At 42.2% G+C, this 24208-nt stretch overlaps 1 protein-coding gene across 1 annotated transcript in view; it reads left to right on the top strand.

The window, feature by feature from the left end:
- Nucleotides 1-10671: 10671 nt before the first annotated feature.
- The window catches only part of Carnmt1 (carnosine N-methyltransferase 1), a 31158-nt gene continuing 17621 nt past the window's right edge, over nt 10672-24208 (top strand). The window contains exons 1-3 of the mRNA XM_042665581.1: nt 10672-11006; nt 18917-19112; nt 19909-20072. Coding sequence (XP_042521515.1) covers nt 10756-11006; nt 18917-19112; nt 19909-20072 — 611 coding nt within the window. The 5' untranslated portion in view covers nt 10672-10755. The remainder of the gene's footprint in view (nt 11007-18916; nt 19113-19908; nt 20073-24208) is intronic.

Here is a 24208-nt window from a genome sequence, read left to right as displayed (position 1 = left end):
GCATATCAAGGACATCCTCAGCCTTCACAGATAGATGATGTGACCTATAAACACCATTCCTCTGAGGGACCTTAATCCCAGCCTTAGAAATTGTGCCACGCTGCTTCTGCCTTGTTCTCCTGGATTTCTCTGTGAAAGAATCTCCTGTACAAAAACCCATGTGGTAGGATATAATCTGCCAAGATCAAGCACCAGCCAACACCAGCCAAGAGGTGAAGCCATCTTAGAAATGCGTTCTCAAACCTCAGACAAGAGTTTAGGTGACCAAGCCCGGCTCACATCTTGGTTTCTACTTCACGAGAACCCCAAGGCAGAATCTTAGCTCCTCCCCAAATCCTGACCACCACCACGCGGAAACTGTACAAGATGACTATGATTTATTTAGTCCCTAAGACTGATTTGTTAGGCAGATCTTATCTGACTAATACACAGCCCCTTCCAAACTGTGCTCAAACCCTACTTGAGGCGATTTTCTGCCATTTCCAACCAAAGAAATTCTAAATAACACACCTACCCTACAGTCACTCAGAGTGGGTCCTGGGCACCTGTGTTCTTTCAAAACTCTGTAAATGACTCTGAATGCAGCCTCAGTTTAAAAACTTCTGTTTTATTTGCCCAAATAGGTATTTATCATGTAATTATACCCAACAGGGCTCCAATCACCTAGACTTCCTTCTTCTTTCTATGAGTCTTTGTGAGATTAAGAACAGCTTTTTGGACCATGAGAGTCAGGCTAGACTACTGCAGATAAGAGAAATATGAGAGAGTATTCACTCCCCCTCTGTCTCTAACAAAGATAACTTTAAAAGATTAGTTTCCAGCACCTTACATTGCATTTCGATCAAGTACTCCTTCAGAAGGGCTTTTGAACCTTGGAGCAATTCACAGCTGCTTCCCTCACTGGGGATACCTAACCCTTTTCACTACCCACACTCAGACTGAGTTGTTCTTTCGAGAAAGTTCTATTTACCCAGAGAAAATAAGGGGTGGTGGTGAGGTGCAGACTGTGCTTTCCAGTCCTCAGTTAGAGATCTGCCATTTCTCTACTTTAAACTTGGAAACAAGAGCGAATGAATGGCTGAGCAGCTTTCTTTCCTTCTCTTTCTGCATTATCGCAATGGCAAACCAGCAGATTACTTTTTACAAATCTTATTACAAAAAAAATCCTGCCACAGATTTGTGTTTGCCTGTAATCCTTGCTACTCAGGAGGCCATGATTTGAGGATTCTTGTTAGAACCCAGTCCAGGCCAAAAGTCCATGAGTCTCTTATCACCAATTAGCCATCAAAAAACTAGAAGTGAGCTGTGGCCCAAGTGGTAGAGCACCAGACCTCCAGCCCTGAGCAGAAAAAGGTAAGAGAGAGTGTGAGGCGCATGCACACACACACACACACACACACACACACACACACACACACAAGCTGGGAATGTGGCTTAGTGGTAGAGTGCTTGCCTGATGTGCATGAGGTCCTGGGTTTGATTCCTTGGTACCATATGAACAAAAAATAAAATAAAAATTTTAAAAAGATCTTAACTACCAATTAATAGAGTCCATGTCTAATGTCCTAGTAATTATATGCTTAATATCCTTCAGCTCTTCTTCTCCCATGCATAAAAACTGATCCTCAAATACCATTCATTTTGACCTAAAAATATGTCATTTTTCAAAGCTTCATCCCAGTGTCTGCATCTTACATTCACACTAAGTCAATTATAACATCTTAAAGGGGGCTTCAACCGTACTCAACCTTCCTTCAGTTCAGTCTGTACATACAGCTGCCAGTTTGCGTTTATAAACACACGGAAGTTGTCCCATACCACTCCTACTGTCTAACTCTAAGAAAACATCAGGTAAAACCAAAGGAAGGGACTGTCTGTGAAACAAATGACCAGATACTCTCCCCAAGAGTCAAGGTCATTGAAAGGAAAAGAGGTCCTGAGGAACTGTGCCAGACTGCAGAAGTCCAAGGAGACAGCCATTAAAACCCAGACCCAACGTTGGATCAGGGCATTGGTGGAATGCATGCGTGTGTGGGTGTGTGTGCACGGGCCGGGCCTGGGTGCTGTCCCTCCCTGAGTGCTTGTGCTCGCTCTACAGTGGTGTTCAGCCTGGTTTGAGAGCGGTCAGCCTATTCTACTGGGGAGGGCGTCGCACAGGATAGCTCACATGTGGCCAGCCAGGAAGCCCAGAAACAGGAAAGCATAAAGGGGCCAGAACAAAGCAGACTTCCCAAGAACATACCAGGACCTGCTTCCTCCTACTGAGCCCCACCTTGCCCCTTCCAGTCATACCATCAGGTTATGAATCCATGCGTGTGATATCAAAGCATCCGGGACCCAGTCACTTCCACAAAGCCCGACATCTGCCCACTCGGCTCCCCATACACTGGGCGTTTCAAATCTAAACCACAATACATTTGCTTAAAATAAAACAAAAGAAGAAGTAAAAAGTTGAGCACCAGTGGCTCACGCCTATATTCCTAGCTATACAGGAGGCGGAGATCTGAGGATCATGATTTGAAGCCAATCTGGGCAGGAAAGTCCATGCAATGTTTATGTACAATTAAAGACCCAAAAGCCAGAAGTGGAGCTGTGGCTCAAATGGTGAGTCCTAGCCTTGAACAAGAAAGCTTATGGGCAGTACCTAGGCCCTTAGTCCAAGCCTCAAGACCAACAGAAAGAAAGAAAAGAAAGGAAGTGAAGGGAAAGGAAAGGAAAGGAAGGGAAGGGAAGGGAAGAGAAAAAAGGAAGGGAAGGAAGGAAGGAAAGAGGAAGCAGAAAGAGGAGGGGAAAGTTGATGCTGATATTATTAGTATTATACACAATGAAACAATGCAAGATTTAGTGTAGCACCTAGCACTTATAAACACATTTACTCATTCCACAAGATGACTTTAGAAACTCTTCATGTGCCTTATACCATGTTGAATGAGATGCAGGAATGAGCAACACAGGTGTGCCTTCACCGTCAAAGAGCACCCAATCTAACGCAGTAGGTCACCCAGCAGTAAGGTATGCCTATAAACTCTCAATGACATATCTGCCTTGGGAATGTGAGGCTAATAAAAACATACGTAGGGCAATGTATGAAGGCCAGTGCAGATTTCAAAGCTTCTCTTTATGAACATTTTGTGACTATGAAACATCCTTGAAAATAATGAAGCAGCTACGGTGTTGGTATAACTAGAGATATTCTGACTAACGTGCATAACTAACGTGGAAAATTTGTTAAAGTTGAGACTTACAGTTTAGTATGATCTAAACCAGAGTAGGGCTGTGTGTTTCCTCCTTTTCAGTTCATCACAGTCATTACTGGGCACCTGCTGGAGACATCAGCTTTGGAAATATTATCCAGAAGAACCATGCTAGATACCAGAGAGGCTTAGGAAATAATCGACAAACTGGAGGAGAGAAGAACCAATTAAATCTAGAAAATTGTAGAAGCCAGGCATTGGTGGCTCGCTCCTGTAATCCTAGCTACTCAGGAAACTGAGATCTGAGGATCACAGTTAGAAGCCAGCCTGGCTAAAAGAGCCCATGAGACTCTCATCTCCAGCTACCCACCAGAAAAAACCAGAAATGGAGCTCTGGCTCAAAGTGGTGGAGTGCTAGCCTTGCGCTAAAAGCTCAGAGACAGTGCCCAGGCCCTGAGTTCAAGCCCCACAACCGACAAAAAGAAAACTGTAGATATAAATATCGCTGAATAACAAACATTTTTCTCAGGTGGAGTGGGGGAGGAACTACTGAATGAAAGAATATTGCCTGCTAAATTATCTTTCAATCACAGGCATTTGCAGCCAGACGGGTCACTGCAGACTGGTCCTTGTTGGATTTGTATAGATGCAGGCTCAGACCCAAGTAGGCTAAGTGACTTGTCCAAAGTCCAATGCTCCATCGCATTGCCATTAGATCCATTCAATCCGTGTAGACTTCAGTGTTCATTGGTTACAGTAGCTTTGTGATTATTTGCCTGTTAGCTTGCTTCCTTTTGCTTTCCATCATGCCTGCCTCTATCCTACAAGTTAAAAAAGCAAAACACCATCTCTATACTCCCTAGGAAGCTTCTACTTTGGAAGAAGTGAGCACAGTGGAGTGGTGTAGGAAATGTGCAGTAAAAATGGATTTTTGCATACAAGTATTTGGTTCTTGTAGATAGCTCCTTAATATTATAAGTATGGTGGGGGCAATGGTTGCATTGGTGTCTGTTTAAAAAACAAGTAAGAAATGATAATCCCTCTATACATCACCTTTCTAATAACAATTTAATTTTTTTTTTCCTTTGAAGCAACAGGCATGGCTGTGTTGTTCTCAGAAGTCTTCACCCTTGCTTCCCAAGTCTTCCTGGGAATTATTTGTGCCTTTAAGACATGATTTTTTTGTTTAAAGTAAATGCATTGTGCCCCTGCAACTAGAAGTCATGACCCAGTTGGAAGAGTTTCCAAGATCATCTTAGTGATAAAGTCTTTCAGCCAAGGGCCAGTGGCTCATACTTGTAATCCTAGCTACTGGGAGGCTGAGGCCTGGATGAGTTCAGTTTGAAGCAACCCAGGCAGAAAAGCACACAAAACTCCATCTCTAATTTACTAGCAAAACACTGCACTAAAAGGGCAGCTCAGGGGGCAGAGCGCCAGCTGTAAGCAAGCAAGCTGAGAGTGCTGGAAGCTTTGAATTCAAGCCCCAGTGTTGACGTAAGTGTTGTGTGTGTGTGTGTGTGTGTGTGTGTGTGTGTGTGTGTAAAGTCCTACAACAAATTTGTCTTTAAAAAGAAAATTGAAATAAGACCATCTAAAAAAGATGTAGCAAATATTTAGTATATAGAAAGAATTCTGGGAGATATAAAAATGATTTGATTCTTACCTTTGAGATGAGTCAGTAAGTCACCTACTAGGTGTCCAATAAGTAATGCAATGAGCATCTTAGCATGCAGATGGTGCTAAGTATTTTGAAGAATAACAACACAAAATGATGCACATAAAAAAGATGCTGGGTGCCGGTGGCTCATGCTTATAATCCTAATTACTCAGGAGGCTGAGATCTAAAGATCCTTATTAGAAACCAGCCTGGGCAGGGAAGTTCATAAGACTCTTATCTCCAATTAACAACCAAAAAGAAAAGAAAAAGCTGGAAGTAGAGCTATGACTCTAGTGATAGAGTGCTCTCCTTGAGCACAAAAGCTCAAGGACAGTGCCCACAAAAAACATAAAAATAAACAAGATGAGGGCTTCTAATAGAAAGTCACTTCTGATATATCCACCCAAGTAATGATGGATCCAATTTAATCCTCCTGCAATGAAACTGAACTAATCATAACTATCTACAACTACACGGACAGATCTTTAAAATGTCATATCTAGTAAAAAGAGAAAGAGAAAGGTATGAAGAAATAATTAGCTAAATAGAAAGACTGTGGTAGTCTGCAGTTGAAGATCTAGTTTTCTCAACACTAGCAAAACATAAAAAATCATTTGGCATGATAAACAGAAGGAAAGTAGGAACTGAAAATAAAAAGACATATAAGAAGTTTAATCTGATATATTTTTGGCAGGAATTCAATAAGTAACTCAGGCTTGCCTCAAATTCACAATGCCCAAAAGCTGACATTACAGACGTAACCCACCTAGCACCCTGCCTGATACTCTGCATGTTTGGTAGTACTGGGATTTCAACTCAGGTCCTTCCACTTGCCAGGCAAACTTTCTTCCTAACCTTTTTTGTTTTTCAGTTTATCTTTCTGGTAGGGTCTTGTGCTTTTTGCCAAGGACTGGAATAGGATAGTGATCTTCTTATATCTGTCTCCTAAGTAGGTAGGATTACAGGCAGGTGCCATATGACTGGTTCATTTTTTTGAGTTGGAATCTTAACTTTCTCTGCTGAGACTGGCCTCAAATCATTATCTCCATCTACTGAATGGCAGGGATTACAGATGTGTAGCATCATACCAATAGTCTGGTTTTTTTTAAGCTACTTATTTTAAAAAAAGATACCTTTGGGGGGCTGGGAAGGTGGCTCAGAGGTAGAGTGCTTGCCTTGCATGCATGAGGCCCTGGGTTCGATTCCTCAGCACCACATAAGCAAAAAGAAAAAAGCCGGAAGTGGCGCTGTGGCTCAAGTGGTAGAGTGCTACCCTTGAGCTGAAGAGCTGAGGGATAGTGCCCAGGCCCAGAGTTCAGGCCCCACGACCGGACCAAAAAAAAAAAAAAAGATACCTTTGGAACAAGCAGGCAAATTTCCTAAGAAATGGGTATTTGCTGAAAATAATTAGTTAATAATTTTATTGTAGAGATAATAATGTGTGCTGGTTATATTTAAAAATTCTTCTAAGAGAGGCATACTGAAGTTTGTATAGGGAAAAATAACATTAGAAGAGAACCACTTTAATCTAACCACTGCCACAAAAGCTAGGTGTGGTATACATTTAGATTGTAAGAAATCACATCAATCTTGGTAGGAAGCTTTACCAGATGGCCTCGAACTAATCAAATTATCTCTCTTTTTCATTTATAATTCTTACTAACTGTAGAATATGCTGGAATGCAACATCCTGAAACAAGGAGGGACCGCCTGGAACACTCTTGCTTTGAACCAGTAGGCCTTAGAACCAGAATGCCCTTAACAATTCCCCCACTGTGTCATGCGGCCCCAGGACACAGAACCCAGTTAGCCTACTTGAAACTTTCAAGGTCCCTCAGCTACAGACACACGTGAGATGCAAGACTCCTTGGGAAGCCTTCCTGACGACTGGGGACCAGTGGCATAATGAATCTTAGTTTCTGTTGTCCTTGCTGTTGCTGCCTACCTGTAAATAATAACTCTGCTTCATATAGCTTGTTCCCGGAGGTGTTCTGTTTCATTGGTGTTCAATCCATAGCAAAGCTGCTATGCTCCCCAAACAGCTTCCCATCAGTAATGTATGAATGCATATGTTTTAAGTGCTTAACAGATTTTGTGTGTGGGTGCATGCATGTGTGGGCATGCTTTTGTGCATCAGTACTGGGGCCGCTCTTTCTCTCCAGCCATAGCTCCACTTTCAGGGTTTTTTGGTTTTGTTTTGTTTTGCTGGTTAATTGGAAATAAGAGTCTCACTAACTTTTCAGCCTGGGCTAGCTTCAAACTACGATGGTCAGAGCTCAGCCTCCAGAGATGCTAGGGTGATAGACATGAGCCACCAGTGCTCAGCTAGATGAACAGTTCTTTAGAATAACTAAATGAACAACATAGTACTTTTGGCTATTCTTGGAAATTAATTGACCCCATGGTGAAAATATATGAAAGCCTTCAGTCCAGATGGTTCCATGGTTTAGGAAGATATCCGTAGGAGAAGGTCAATGCAAAGAAGTTAGGTCAAGAATAACCTTGAGGAGATAAATGTTCCAAGGCTAAAAATGTATTCTAAGGAGCCAGGTGCTGGTGGCTCACGCCTGTAAGCCTAGCTACTCAGGAGGCTGAGATCTGAGGGTAGTGGTTTGAAGCCAGTCTGGGGAAGAAAAGTCCCTGGGAGACTCTTATCTCTAATTAACCACTCAAAACCAGGAATTAAAGCTGTGGCTCAAAGTGGTAAAGTGCTAGCCTTGAGCACTCAGGGACAGTGCCCAGGCCCTGAGTTCAAGTCCCATAACCGACAACAAAAACTGTATTCTAAGGACTTCTGAAGGAGAGAAGAAAATACTAACATTCATGGAGGCAGCGCACACTAGGCCTTTCTAGGATTCATTTTTCTAGTAACCCTGTAGGAAAGGTAAGATTGTGTCTGTTTTAGGAATGATACAATTAAGGCTTCAAGTAAATGTTCACAAGAGTTACTTAGTGACAGTTCTATGAGCTTCTGGTTGCCTTTAGCTCAGTAGAGATAGTGTAAAAAAAACAAATGACACAAACAACACATTTTGTTGAGAAGAAAGAATGAAAGAATGTCAGCTCTGCTGTTAATGTGTCTCTGGGTAGGAACATTTTCTCCCAGCCTATTTCTCCCCCTACCCCCTGCCCCCCTGCTTTTTTTCTTTGTGCTGAAGTCAAGGTCTGGGAATGTTTTTCCTTAGCTTTTTCTGCTAAAGGCTGGAATTCTTTGAGACATCTTTCTCCAGTTCTGGCTTTTTGGTGCAAATAATTGTCTCATGAACTTGCAAGCTTGGGCTGGCTTCAAACTATAATGTTCAGATCTCAGCCTCCTAAGTAACTAGGATTACAACCTTGTTTCTTCCATTTTTAAAGGAATAATAACGACACCTTGGCAGAATTGAGGTAAGGAACAACTGATACAATAGGGGAAAGCAATCTCAAAACTGTAAAATAATTAAAAATAAACATATTAGATAGTGTCATACTTCAAAAGTACAACCAAACTCACAACCAAATACTCAGACATGGGTGGGTGGGTGTAGTGCTAGTAACTTCCTGTATGGCCCTATGATAACACTGTATTTGTTTTCCCAAGTTCCCTCCTCTATAAACTTACAATTGTGTTTGTAATGGAGCACATTAATAACTAGATCCTACAACTTTCCAGGTAATAACAGAGTCAATTGATGCTCTTCCTGAGAAATGGATTTGAGGGCTGGAATATAAGCGGTCAAGTGCGGGCAAGAATGTGTCAAGTCCCTGAATTCAGTCTCCACAGCTGGAAAAACAATGAACATGTTTGTTATATTTCCCAAGATTGTGAAAAATATGTAAGAGATTATCTTTGACCTTCTGGGCTGTATTAATTGGGTCACTGTGACATATAAAAATGTACTGTAAATTATGGCCTGCATGATTTGTATTATTTGTATATGAAAACAGTATGAATAGCGGTTATAGTATAAGAGTGTATGCATAACTTGCATGTAACAGTCTTTAAGAAAAACACACATTAGATAGAACATGTGGATGGACAGTAAGGAACTGGTAGATTGTATCTGGAGAGGTAAGACAGGTAGGTAGGGGAACAGGGCTTTCACCCCTTATCCTTCCCACCTTTCTTTTGAACTCTGAACTGTTTTCTTACCGCCTTACTGCTAACAGAGGAATTTTAGAAAAGTAATGTGTAGAAGGTAAGGCTAACACAAAAGGGCAGTATTTTCTATCCTCGTCTTTATTTCAACTATTAATATAAACCATGAAACATGAAGCTACTTTGTTTCCATTATGACCGTATTTTTTTTGGGTGGGTAAGCATATTTAACTTTTCTGAATAAAATAATCTTTCCCCCTTTCCCCATCATTTTGTAAGGCTTATTCATTAGAAGTGTTGTGTTGAGCAGAGGGAGTTACTTTCTAAGATTGCTGTCACTAAGGGCAGGTAGGCTGGCCATTTTAGCCCTGAGCCAGGAGAGAAACACGAAGTGAAAGAATGAAAGAACGCAGACCGCGGAGAGGGCCCATCCGGCCTCCTTGAAGGCTGGCGGGGTAAAAGGTGTTCCCAAGCACCGCTGCTGGATAGAAGTAGGGTTCCCACGAGGGAAAGATGAGGACTTCTGGGTATGCTTTTCTTTCTTTCTTTCTTTCTTTCTTTCTTTCTTTCTTTCTTTCTTTCTTTCTTTCTTTCTTTCTTTCTGTCTTCTTTTCTTTCTTTCTTTCTTTCTTTCTTTCTTTCTTTCTTTCTTTCTTTCTTTCTTTCTTTCTTTCTTTCTTTCTTTCTTTCTTTCTTTCTTTCTTTCTGTCTGTTGAAATAGGCTTCAGTTATGCCACCATGCACCATGAGGGAAAGATTAGGACTTCTGGATATGCTCATCTATCTGTCTGTCTGTCTGTAGAAGTAGGCTTCATTTATGCCACCATGTACCAAGAGGGAAAGATTAAGACTTCTGGGTATGCTTGTCTGTCTGTCTGTCTGTCTCTGCCTGCCTGCCTGCCTGTCGGTCGGTCTGTAGAGGTAGGCTTCATTTATGCCACCATGTACTGTGAAGGAAAGATTAGGACTTCTGGGTATGCTCATCTGTCTGTCTGTCTGTCTCTGTCTGTCTGTCGAAGTAGGCTTCATTTATGCCACCATGCACCATGAGGGAAAGATTAGGACGTCTGGGTATGCTTGTCTGTCTGTCCGTGTCTGTCCGTCCACGCTGGTCCTTGCGGACCCTTCCCCTTCCGCCTTAGAGGCGCCGCGCCCGGGGTCAGCTCGGGTCCCCGCGCCCCGTGGGCCTCCACGCACGGTGACCTCGCCTCCTCCTCGCCGGCCGTGACGGAAGGGACTTCACTTCGGAAGTGAAGCTCCGCCTCTTTTGAGAACTTCTGAAATTAAAGATCCCACTTACACCCAAGCCAACCTCTTTTCCTGGTGCCCTCCCCGGCCTTAGCCCGCGTCCCCCCGGCGGGGCGCGGGATCGCCCGCCCGCCCGCGGGTCCCGAAGCCCTCCCGCCGGGCCCTGCAGGTGCGGGCGGCGCAAGCCCCGCCCCCCCGCGGAGCTCCCCCCCGCCATTCGCCCACCTGGCTCCCGGAGCCCCGCCCCTCGCCCCGACGCGTCATCGTGACGTCATCGCGCCGTGGCGGAGGCCCGACAGCAAATGAGCGCTCGCGGCGGCGGCGGCGGCGGCGGCGCGTCGTTCCCGGGCCCGCGCACGCGCACGCGCTCCTGCACGCGCGCCGACTCCCGGAGTGTCGGAGAGCTGGCGGAGCCGGGCGCGGATGGAGGCCTGAGGGCGGCGGGGGCGGGGCGTGCCGCGAGCTGGGGGCCTGTGGGCGGCGGCGGCGGGTGCGGTTTAAAGGCAGGCCGGGCAGCCGCCACCACGCTTTCCGTCGCGACGAGACGCAAGCGAGCCAGGCCGCGGGCCGTGGCGGCGATGCAGCGACGGCGGCGGGCGCCGCCGCCCGCCTCGCAGCTGCCGGAGGGCGGCGGGGGCGGCGGCGGCGGCGGCGGCGGGCGCGGCGCGGCCGCCGAGGTGGAGGTGCAGTTCTCGGCCGGGCGCATGGGCTCGGCCGCGGCGGTTTCGGCGGCGGCGGCGGCGGCGGCCACGCGCAGCTCGGAGGAAGAGGAGGAGCGGCTGGAGCGCGAGCACTTCTGGAAGATCATCAATGCCTTCCGCTACTACGGGTAAGCAGCCCGCCCGCCCCGCACCCGCGCGGGGAGCGCCTCGCCCCGGGAGCTTTGGGCTGGGTGGGGTGCGGCGGGGGGGGGGGTGATCGAAGTAGTGTTCCAACTTTGAGACCCGCGCTTAGTAATAACATCAACAGCAGCAGCGGCAGTAATAGTCACGGGGAAAGCAGCGCCCTCGGCTTTTGTGATCGGTGCCTTCCAGACTGAAGCCACGGGGAGAGCTCAAGTTCACCCCACACGTGGGGCTCCGTGGGGCCGCCTCCCCCCCTCCTCCCCGGGGTCTGAGGCCAGCTGTCAGGACAGATGGACACACGCACGCACGCACGCACGCTCGCACGCACCGGGGCTGGGAACAGACTTGCAACTTCGGTGGTGAGCGATGGCGCGGCGCCCCTAGTCGTGGAGAGGTTGGGGACCCCCGCGAAGTCCCCGATTGCCCCCCCCCACATCCGCCAGCTGTTGAGGGAGGTGCGAGGGAGCAGGTGGATGGAGAGAACGTGCGTTCATATTCTGCATCTATAGAGGTATACACACACACACACACACACACACACACCCTTTACTCACACACACAGCTTCCTCCACTTTCGTGTCTCCCTGTGGCTAATGACCGTTCCAAGACCTTGGAAAGTCGACCGAGTTTTCAGCCGAAGATCACACACTTACGTAAGGCATGCGAGAGTCACCTCAGTCCCAGCCTGCAGCCAGAACCCGCGAGAAAGAACCTCCTGGGCAGTTAAAAAGCGCCTTAGACCGGGCCTTCCGGGCCCCAAGCTAACTTGGAGGAACGCTGTTCATCTCCTCTGTGCTGTGGTTGTTGCCGTCTGTAGAATCTGTTGCTCTGCTGTGACCTCTTCAAGGGCAGAAACGAGCCTTATTTAGTTTTGTGTCACCAGGGCTGGGCAGACATTGTTGGAGGTCTGTGTGTAACAAAATCCTGATAGAGAATGCCCTCCCGAATTGTCAATTTGGGGGCAAATGGTTAAACTCGCTTGTTACTTGTCACTTAATGTAGGTTTAAAAGTTCAGGATTTCGCTACACTTGTGAAGGAGCAGTGTGCGGCCTTCCCAGCTGTACCCTAGCTCGTGTCAGGAAACAAATGCAGTGAAATGCGGAGATCTTGCTGAAATAATTTATTATTCATTACATCTTGGAAGTAGGACCAGAGGGGCTGGATTAATTTCAGTGTCCAAAAAAAAAAAGGATGAGCAATTTGGACATTTTATTTTTCCAGACTTAGAAGCAACCAAAGGAGAAAGGCAGAAAGAGGAGAAAATCGAATTGGATACAAGAATTGTGCCTGGAGGGCTGGGAAGGTGGCTCAGTGGTAGAGCGCTTGCCTTGCATGCTTGAGGCCCTGGGTTCGATTCCTCAGCACCACATAAGCAAAAAGAAAAAAGCCAGAAGTGGCGCTGTGGCTCAAGTGGTAGAGCGCTAGCCTTGAGCTGAAGAGCTGAGGGACAGAGCCCAGGCCCAGAGTTCAGGCCCCACAACCGGACCCCCCCCCCCCCCCAAAAAAAAAAAAGAATTGTGCCTGGAAAAACCAGGCAGTGAAATAAAGAACTGAATGTCAAGTGCAGGAAAATCTAGAAAGAATTTTGGAACTTGAGAATATAGTACTCCTATTAGTTAACTGTACCCAATTTTAATCTATCAGGACCAATTTAAAGTTGCTATTATTAGGCATTGGATAGGTTTTGTGCTGGGTGAGGGAAACTGGCAGAGGCTAGCCTTGAGTGTGGCAGGATAGAAAAATGTGCTGTGTGCATGCACTAGTAGTGTGACACTGTTTCCTATACTCATCTTTACCAGCCTAGTATGGGATCAAGCAAGTTTTCATTTGCTTAAACAACAACAAAAAAACCCAGTCCTTTATATTTTATGTAGTCACTGGATGAAACACTTCAGATCCCTGGATAGAAAATAGTATACCATCAAAAATATGCTTTCGAAACATGCATGGTTTAAAAAGAAATGCACTCTTTACCTGATTTATGTAACCGTAATACCTCTGTACATCACTTTTGTAGTAACAATAAAAAACTGGGGAAAAAAAGAGAAATGCATGCAATTAAATTAGAAGTAAAGGGCATGAAAAGCATTTCATAGCAGAAACACTGCATTGCTACATTTCTTCAGGATTGTCCACAAATCACCTGGATAAATTTAAAATTTGAAGTTCTGTTGCCCAGCCTCAACTAGCCAAGCATTTCAAATGTCCAGTAGCCTCATATAGTGTGTGCATGAATCTTTTTACCCTGGTACTGAGATTTGAACTCAGGGCCTCTAACCCTCCCTTAAAAAGCCCAAGGCCGGTGCTCTACTATGTAAGAAAGCTGTACCTCCACTTCCAGCTTTTTGCTGGTTACTTGTAGATGAGTCTCTAGTGTTTTCCTGCCTGGGTTGGCTTCCAGCCAGAGTCTTCAGATCTCAGACGCTGGAGTAGTTAGGATTACCGGTGTGAGATGCCTGTGCTGTGCAGGAATCCTCATTCATCATTCGAGTAAGTTGTGATGGATAACCATGTTCTAGATCTATAACCAGTAATTCAGTGTTTGAGACTTTGATTTTACTGCTAAATGTCTTTTAGTGAAAAATAGAATATTTAGATTAAAAGCCATAGGGTAATAAATACCATTTGACTCAGGAATGTGGTCTCCATTTACTTTAGAATCTAAGAGTCTGGTGTTTGTAAAACATTCCTTTCAAACAGATAGGAAAAGTTGCCTAAAAAGACGAGGCAATAAATGTGTTAAGCTCTGAGGGCCAGGTCAGGCCTTTACAACTGTACAACTCTGCAGACATAGCATTATGTAAACAAATAAGTTTGTGTTCCATAAAGAAGCTACTTAAAACCAGTGGGCTGTAGTACAGCATTTCTTGGCTGGGAAAGTTATTTGCATTATAGTAAGTATAGTAAAAATCAGATTATATTCTCAAGTTTGGTAAAATGCCACCATGTTTGTTTGTTTGTTTGTGATGCCAGGGATTGCATCCCGAACTCATAAACATTCGCTCCAAAAACCCCTGAGCTATTTTCAGATGCCACCTATTTTGGGAATGCTCCTGGGTGTGTGTCTCAGCAGCTTTCCACTTAAAGATCATGCTGCATTCCATCCTGCTCTTTAGAGGGACTTTACTTCTGTACCAACATTGGTTGGCATAACACCTTCCCTGCAGTGATGGGAGAAAGTAGTCTAAATGGAGAACCAGAAGAGGCAACTTGAGTATATGTGGTCATTTTTTATGATGTCTCACATATGTTGATACATAGAGATTTAGTAGTGACAAAGACTTATTCAGGGAAGAATTCATTTGATTGGAAAGATGGTGGGCAGGATGGGAGAATTAGGCTAGGCATGCATCTGGGAACTGTCTTCCTAAGTAGTAGCAGGCCTCCTTTGGGAAACACTAGAGGTCCTCTTAGAGGACCTTAGGTAGAGTAATTTTGAGGTAACTCAGAACTTTCCTGCCCTGGCTGGCTTTGAATCTTGATCCTCAGATTCCCTGAGTACCTAGGATTATAGGCATGAGCTGTTGGTGCCCTGCTTATTTAACATTTGACTGTGAATTTTTAATTATTTCAATTCCACAAATTGCCTGACTTATTAAAACTTTAAATAGGAATTTCGATCCTAACAGGCTTTCTGAAAATCATTTTGTATCAGACCTTAGAAAAATAGTTATCCTTCAGACCTTGTAATTCTACTTTTGGAAATTTCTGCTAGTTTTCTTCAAAATAGTCCTCAGCCATTTTTTGTTGCTATAACTTGAGTATATTTATAAGAAAAAAAAAACCATTTGGTTTTTGATGTTGAATGCTGGGAAATTCAAGGCCATTTGGACATACCTGTCATATCCTTGCAGGTAGGAGTCTACAGAGTCAGAGGAAGTGTGGGATTTCATGTGGTGGGAGGTGCTAATAAGCATGCTAGCACCTCTCCTTGTGAGCCCACAACCTCAGGGGACTAGGGACTAATCAACATAATTACCTCCCCCGATCCTCCTACTTTTAAATACCAAACCTAGGTTAAGTTTCCACCTTCTGTATATATCATGGTGAATATTAAATGCTAACAAGAGTTAAACCATAGTAAACTTGAACACAAAAAGTTCATCATAATGACTAGTAAAACTTGAGAACTTTTTTCCAGTCTGAGAAAGTTCTTCTAATAAAGATGAATTATTAAGCCAGGACCAATGGCTTATTCCTGTAATCCTACTTACTCAGTAGTCTGAGATGAGGATCGTGGTTTAAAACCAGCCAGGCAGGAAAGTCCCCGGAGAGTCTTATCTACGATTAGCTGCCAGAAAACCATCAGTGCTGTGGCTGAAAGTGGTAGACCACTAGCCTTGAGTGAAAGAGTGAAAAAGCTCAGGGACAGCGCCCAGGCCTTGAGTTCAAGTTCCATGAATGACAAATGATAACAATAATAATTCTTTTGATAAGTATGAAATCACGTGCGTTTCTCAAACTTTGATTGTTGCATAAGATGGAATGCTACATAGCCATAATAGTCATAGTGTATTAAAGGAGCCCTTTTTCAATCTGGAAAATGCTTTTCAGCTTTTGATGGCCTATCAGTAACCTGTGGATTTTGGCCCCAAAGGAGATTCCCATAGACGTGCTCTACCACATTTTAAGTAGAAACGTGTGAGACTAGGTAGGGTAGCACAGAAGTAGTCCACGTTCTCACTTTTGTTTTAAACACAGGATCTAAAACCATTTAGGAGAATGGAGAGTAGGAGGATGGTTACCATAGACAGTGAGGCCAGGAAGGGTAGGCAAGGTGTGCCTGGAGAGATGGAGAAGCAGTCCTTTGTGTGTCACTTTTTTAGAGGGAGTAAACGATGAGTGTAGGATGAGTATGTGAGATGACTTATATGTTAGTTAGCTTGATTTAATCCAGTTTGTACGTACATAACATTACTTTGTACTCTACGTGCATGTAAGGAGATTTTGTCAGGGTGCTAGATGACTTTGTCTTAACACAAAATATGCAGAAATGTCAGCTGTAGTTTTTTTTTCTACAAGAGCCTTAACCCTCTTTCCCTGGGTATTTTCACTTTTCTGCATTTTTCCGATTTGGATTTTAACTGTGAACATATTTCATAGAGATGCCTTTTATTTTTTGAGTGCTTACTCTATTAGCCACAGTGCTAGGTGTTACATGCCTTCTGATTTCAGTGCAGCTATGGGTGGACTGAAGTATAATGGTACCTATAATCACTTTATCACTACATTTTATATAAGACAATTGACTATGACATAGCAAATAGGTGGTATAACCTGGGCTTCAGTACAGATCTGTCTGACTTCAGGCGGTCTTCTGTGCTATGGCCAAGGAGAATAAAGGACTTATTAATGAAGCTACTAAAAACATGATCACCTCACTTTCCCCGTAAAGTCTCTCCTATTAAACATCAAAAATACTATTTTACACGCATGGTCTTGGTTTGCCTAAGTTTTTATTACTGTTCAGTAATGGGAGATTAATTTGATAAGAGAAGTTAAAGAATTGTTTGGGTGAATAGAGAGAAAGATGTAGCCACTCAAGTGAACAAAAGTATTTTTCATTTTCATTTATTATGGAGTAAGTGCCCAAGAATAGGAATACATAGATTTGTATATTTAAAATATAAGGAGTTGCAACAATGAATTTCTATGAATCTACCACCCAGTTTTTGTTTGAAAACAGCAACAACAACAAAAAGCTGGGCACTGTAAAACTCACACCTATAATCGTAGCTACTCAGGCTGAGATCTGAGAATCCCAGTTCAAAGCTAGCCCAGACAGGAAAATAGGTTAGTCTTAACCAGCAAAAAACTGGGAGTAAATCTGTGGCTCCCAGTGATAAAGCACTAGCCTTGAGCAAAAAAAAGCCAAGGGAAAGTACCCAGCCTTGAGTTCAAACCCAGCACAAAAAGAAAAAGGTCTGTCTAACCCTTTTCCCCTCATACAAAAGCATGTCTCTGAATTTGCATTTTCTTGTTGTTCTACCATATCAGCTAACTCCCTAAACAACATAGACTCATGTGTTCTTCACAGTGCTGATTTCAACAAGTATTTATGTTGCTGATTAATTGTAGCTGTACTTTTCACTACGTTCTAGTATATAACTATACTGAAAATTTCAGTCTACTGATGATAGATAGACGTGTCAATCCCAGGTTTGCTGTTGTTGTTTATTTCAAACATTACTACAGTGAAGATTGTTCATGTTTTTGTTGTACTAGTACCCATTTTGTTTTTTTTTGTTTTGTTTTGTTTTTTATAAATCCAAGGCCTTGTGTTTTCTAGGCAAGTGCTGACACTTGAGCCATTCCCCAGGTCTTTCTGTCCCAGTCAATTTTGCTCTCAGGGTCTTAAGTTTTTGTCTGGATATGCCTCAGACTTGAATCTTCCTACCTCTGCACTTCTGCCTCCCAAGTACCAGGAGGTATGCACTACCATACCTAGTGCTAATAGGAAGTCTTGAAGAGTCCTCGATAAGTCATTGGGCCCATAGTGTGTGAAGCTTTAGTGGATAATGTGAAATTATTTTCCAAAGTTAATGTACTAACTTGTAAATACGCCATTAGTTTGTGTCTCTAGTTCCACATTGCATCAATGTTGATCTAGTCAGGCTTTACAATTTGCTAGGCTCCAGTGGCTCACTCTGGTAATCTGTCTACCTCAGAAGGCTGAGTTCTGATCAAGGGGCAAAGCCTGATCCAGGCAGGAAAGTTCTTGAGACTCTTACCTCTAGTTAACAACCAGAAAGCTGGAAGTAGAGCTGTGGCTCAAGTGGCAGAGAGCTAGCCATGAGCACAAAAGCTTAGGGACAGTGCACATGCCCAGAGTTCAAGCCCTAGGACTGGCACACAGAAAAATTGCCCATATGGTTGAAGTAAAAATGACATAATTGTGAATGTTCATTTAACTTGTTTGTTGTTGTTCTTGGTTGTGGGGCTTGGACTCGGAGGGTGGGCATTGTCCCTGAGCCTCTTTGTGCTAGTGCTCTACCACTTGAGCCACAGTGCCACTCCTGGTTTTTGAGTAGTTAATTGGAGGTAAGAGTCTCATAGGAACTTTTCTGTCCAGCCTGGCTTCATACTGCTATCCTCAGATCTCAGCCTCCTGAGGGGCTAGGTGTGAGCAACCAGTACCTAGCTACATTTAACTTTTGAAATGATGTTTTCTTTTGTGGTTTTTATAAGTAAATAGTCCTCAATCTACCATTCAAGTTACTTGTAAAATTTTAGAATACAAGTTGTGGATATCGACATGAAATCTTACAGAATTTTAGGATACTTTTGTAGTCTGTAAGATCTTTTTCATTTCTCAAAATTTAACTTGGTTGGCCTTTTGTTAGTTTTGTGTTTATTTTAAATTATAACATGCTTTTTGTTGATGTTTTCATGCTTCTGGGATTAAACTCAGGTCCCTCATTCATGCTAGACAAGTATTCTACCTTTGAGCTCTCTGCAGTCTGTTGTAAATTTCTACAGGAGCATTTTGCTGATTTAATTTATGGTGAAGAAATCCAAGACATTTAACTAGTTGTGCTGAAATTAAAATTTGAAAATAAAAATTACACATTAATCTTGTCTCTGTTGATAATGCTTCACTTTATGAAATATACCCTAAAGGAAATGGTACATTTTCTCTTTTTCCCTTCTAATTGGTACAGATGTCAGATTTTACTAGTTATAAGCCATCATTTGCTTCACTGCTCTGAGATGGATTTGTAATAAAATAAAACATACAGACTCTCTAAGTTGTTATTAGGAAGCAAAAAAGATTGTGAATGAAAGACAGTATCCAACTTGTAAGGGATTAGTTATATATGGAGACAATCTTAAAATGAGGTTGTCCTCTGATGAGAATTCTTTTGCAATTTAAAAACACCTTTTATGTTTTAGCACCAGTATGCATGAGCGAGTGAACCGAACAGAAAGACAGTTTCGATCACTGCCAGATAATCAACAGAAACTACTTCCTCAGTTTCCTCTTCACTTGGACAAGATCCGGAAATGCATTGATCATAATCAAGAAATACTACTGACCATTGTGAATGATTGCATACATATGTTTGAAAATAAAGAATATGGAGAAGATGTATGTGAAAATTTGTTCTATTTGTTTTAATTTTAGGGTTAGTTTTTATATTATGAGGTCTTTATCTTTCTGAATTTTAGCTTTATAGCCGTGCACAGGTCATTTACTGCACTGAGAATGTTTTCACTTGTGTGTTCTGTCATTCGATGAGGCTATAAAAACAGTGTGGCAGAGAAGCTGGTGTTGCTCACTGATTTTTTTTTTTGTTTTTCTTAATACTAAGATAATTGTAATTAACATTTTGACATTGTGTTTTAAATGTTCTAGTATGTAGGATTAGTGATTTCATTTTTATAAAAGCATTCACTAGCTATGACAAATTTCCCATGGTAAAGTCATGTTTTTCAGCATCTTGTATCAGTGGGTAATTTGCACTTTAAGAAATTATTTTTAAGTTAAACCTCAAGAGACTGACAGTTATGGAAACTGAAGTCCTCTTGCACCCAGTTGGCCCTCCCCAGCCTTTCTGTGATGCCCCGCCAAGTGACCTGAAGGGACCTTCTTCCTCTCTTAGAGAGAATAAAATGTTTGGTCTCCATAGCAGCTCAGTTCTGATTCTCCTCTTGAGTAAAGACTGCTTAATTATGTGGAGGTTTTATGATCAATGAACCTTTTAATCTATGGAGGGTAGAAGTGAAACTACCAAGTTATGCATTCAGTATGCACTGGGGCCCCAGCGAGGTGAAGGCTAGTCTTTTTTCTGCCAAACCACCTATGTAACCCCTTAGGAGCATGTTCACGGGAGCATACGCAAAGTTGATTCTCTGAAGCTAATTGATTTCTGTCTTTTACACAGGGGAATGGAAAGATTATGCCAGCATCTACCTTTGACATGGATAAGTTAAAATCCACATTGAAACAGTTTGTCAGAGACTGGAGTGAAACTGGGAAAGCAGAGAGGGATGCCTGCTACCAACCAATTATTAAAGAAATTTTAAAAAATTTTCCCAAAGAGACATGGTAAATAGTACCTTGTTTTAAGCCACTTTCCGTAAGATGTGTAAGCACTTTGTTTCTTTATACGACATTTCACAATCTTGGTTCATTTTTGTACTTGCTCTGTGCCTGTATGTTTTGCATGTGTGAGTGTTACATTTGTTTTTGGATACTTCGTGTGAAGTTACAGTTCATATCATAGTAGTAATTTTCATGCTGATAATTTGTCAGAAATTAGGAATTAAGTAATAAGCAGTTAAAGTGAATATAGTGATGGTGCATCTTTTTATCATTTGCATTGTAGCAAGACAAAAAGCTGTAAAGTTTTCATTTGTCACAGTACTGTACACTTGTAAGCAAATGAGGGGTTTATAGCTCAAGAAAAGTTCCTAACTTTTTTTGTGACATTAAGTCTGGGCAGTCTGAAGCCCATGTTCTGTTTTTCAGAATCTACAAATACAGTAAAAATACCTACAAATCTAGTAAAAATATAATAAAATGTCATTTGACAAACTATTTTGAAATGAACTTACACAAAATAGTTGAAGAATAAATTTGTGATATACTTTTTACAGTGTATTATATGAAATACAGTCTAGCAGCAAGTGTAGTTACAAAAATGCTCGATGATATATATGTTGAGACTATCAGCAGTTGATAGTGTCAGACTGAAATGAAAGTATTGCGCTTTTTTTGTTAGCAATAAAGTCACAGATATTGTTAAGACAATATTGTTAAGCCTACATTGCTAATTGAAGATAATATCAGTTAAATATTAGTAAATTTTAAGTAGAGTTTTTTTTCTTCATTCCCTTCATAGACCTATTAGAGTTTATCCACAAAACTTTGGAGATCTGCCAGTCCCAGATTTGTAACCCCTGTATTCTTCCAGAAATGTCAATGTATGTCTCTTTAAAAAAAAAAAAAACCAGAAAAAATATTTTGAAATATTTTAAAATTATACCAGTTACATGGAATGTATAGATCTCCCATAAACACTTAATTCATTTATAGCATTTTGTCACATTTTTTTATTTGTGCTTCCTCCTCCCTTTCCCTGCTTTGTATGTGTCTGAAAGTATGTACCTATCAGCATACAATGTTAAACTATTTCTATTCATCACACTTATATTTTAAAAAATATATTTGATTGTTATTGTAGAGGTGATGTGATGTACAGAGGGGTTACAATACATAAATCAGGTAATGAGTACATTTCTTTTTCATTACACTATTTTTTTTAATCTGTCATTATTTTTCTTTTTTTAATCTGGTTGTGGGGCTTGACCTCTGGGCCTGGGTGCTGTCCCTGAGCTCTTCAGCTCAAGGCCAGGACTCTACCACTTGAGCCACAGCACCACTTTCAGTTTTCTGGTGGTTAATTGGAGATCAGAGTCTCATGGACTTTCCTTCCCCGGGATGGCTTTGAGCCTCGATCCTCAGATCTCAGCCTCCTGAGTAGCTAGGATAACAGGTGTGAGCCACTGGCACCTCGCTCATCACATTTTTTTAAAATCCGTAATCCTTAATGGTTTATTCACAAGAAAAAAGATATTCTCTTGTAGTTATCAAATTCTGAAAATTTTACCTTAAATACTGGTATGGAATCTAATAATGTATGTTCAGATTTCATAAATTGTCCTGTAATGTCGTTTATAGCATTTACTTTTCCATCCGGTGTGGCATTTAATTTCCAATGTCTCAGTCTTTAATGTAGAACAGTTCCTTCCTTTTATTGTTGGCACCATTTTTTTTTTCATGGTTCTAGGTTTTGAACTCAGGGCCTTACACTTGCCCGGCCCATGTTTACTGCTAAGCCACGATGCCAACACTGTAGGGCATTGCTGATTGTTCTCCATGTGCCTGGACCTCAGTTTCATAGGCTTCTCATTGGTGAGATCACAAGCATACACCACCATGCCCAGCTTCTTTTTGTTGAGATGGAATCTTGTGGACTTTTCTCCCTGGGCTTGCCCAGAATCACCAACCTTTAAATCTCAGCCACACATGTAGCCGGGTTGAGCGTGCTGCTGAGCTGTGAACCGGTTAAGAAGGGTCTTGTAAACTTCTCTGCCGAGGCTGGCCTTCTGAACGCCATCCATCCAAGTAGCTGAGATCATTCGTAGGCGTGAGCTACTGGTACCCACCTTCATTATACTAAAAAAAAAATGTTAGTGATGATCCTTTATCCTTTCCGTACTTTTTTTTTTTTTAAAGGGAGAGATTTTTGCTGCACTCACCTTGTATATTGCCACTTCAGTTCAGATGTTCGCCGTTCCACCGGAGATCTAGTCCATTTAATGTGGAATTGTATATAGAAACCAAAATCAGACACTACATCTGTCTTCTGAGATGTCATTTCTTCCAGGTCTTTCAACAGACTTAGCTGTCTCCATACACACCCACAAATCATGGAATTCATGCAGGTCACTAATGCCATTCCTAACTTGTAGGTTTCCTCCTTGGTATCTGCTTTTCTTCTGTATCTCTTTACTGTTTCCTGCTGTAAGAGCTTTAGCTTTCAATAACGCTAGTACATGGACTTATTTATGACAGTATATACCAAATGGTTTGATAAATGCTACATTTACTATTAAAAGTAACCCAGTAAAAGAGTTCAGGATTTACTAGCTCCCAGATGAAGGGAAGATGATAAAGAACTTTTTCGTAATATACTCCGATTAGCCCTCATAAAACTTCAGACCTCTGTAGTCCATTATGTTTTTAAATTGAGCTTTAGCAAATTAGGTTTGTTCTGTTTGCTTTAGTTTTAGGGGCTGTGTTTTGCTCTCTCATCCTTAGAGACTTTCTCATTTCATAGACTATCTACTAGACAAAAGTAGACCAAAAAGTGATTCTCGGTCATTCCCTCCCTTTTCCTTCCATATTCTGTCTTGTTATTTCATTTCACACTCTATTTGGTCACATCATCTGTTTCTCTTCCTCACCCCCAATAAGCACACACATTTAAAATAATTTATTCCCTTTTATAATGTGCTGTATATTTACTCTTTTTTCCTCAGTTAATATATCCTAGAAATAGTTAAATACTGGTTCATGGGAGAGCCTTCTCAGTCTAGTTTGACAGTTGGACCATAATCTTATATCTATAGTTGGACTGTAGTTTATTTAAGTAATTTGCTACATTTGGCTGTTTAGATAATTGGCAGTATCTTGCAGTTACAAATAATACTCCAATTAATTATGTGTTTGTATTTTTATATTGCTAAATCCAAAAGGTAAATACCTTGGTTACTGCATTGGTTATTGATTGTTGTAAAACAGATTACCACAAATGTAACTGCTTAAAATAGCATGCTCACAGTGTGTGTGCATCTGATCCTGGCTGTGGCTTAACTGGGTCCCCTGTATTGGGTTATATAAGGCTGTAGTCCAAGTGCCTGCTGGGCTCTGCTCACTTGGAGGTTTGACAAGGGACCATCTGCTTCTAGGGTCACTCATTGTTCCTTTGGTTTGGGACTAAAGACCTTGGCATCTTAGCAGGAAGCCTCCCTTCTCTCCTAGAGGCATTCTTGTGTGTTTTCCCCAACTGTCCATGTTCCTCCTCAAGTCAGCGATTAGAGTCTCAGATAAAGCAGGGCTTCTGACTCTCTGCCATTAGCACTTCTCGTATCTCATCACCTTTGCCATATTCTGTTGATTTGAAACAGAGCCCAAGTCCAAGTACACCCAGAGCAAGGGGAAATTAAAGACAAGGACAGCAGGAGGTGGTGCTACTGGAAGAGCCAGCTTAGTGTCTATCTGCTACAGTGATTGGCTGCATTTTCTTATAAAGCTTGTCCTGAGTGCCCATTTGATCAGCAGTATCTGGAAGGATGTGTTTACTAATTGCCCTATCAAGCACTGTGTTGTTAATCTTTGAGCATTTGCCAATCTGATGGCTGTGAAACTGTCTTGGCAGAGTTATTATTTTGTTTGTTGTTTTGTCTTGTTTCTGGCCAGTGGTGGGGCTTGACCTCAAGACTGTGGTCTTTTTTTTGCTAAGTTTTTTTTTGCTCAAGGCTAGCGCTGTATTACTTGAGCCACACACAGCTCCACTTCCGGCTCTTTGGTGGCCAATTGGAGATTACACACTTTCCTGCCTAGGCTAGCTTCAAACTTAGAGCCTCAGATCTCAGCCTCCTGAGTAGCTAGAATTA

Source organism: Dipodomys spectabilis, unplaced genomic scaffold (assembly GCF_019054845.1).
Source record: "Dipodomys spectabilis isolate Male_0828 unplaced genomic scaffold, ASM1905484v1 ptg000335l, whole genome shotgun sequence".
Taxonomy (NCBI): Eukaryota; Metazoa; Chordata; class Mammalia; order Rodentia; family Heteromyidae; genus Dipodomys; species Dipodomys spectabilis.
The sequence above is the reverse complement of the archived record's forward strand: the minus strand, read 5'-3'. Positions and strand labels throughout refer to the sequence as shown.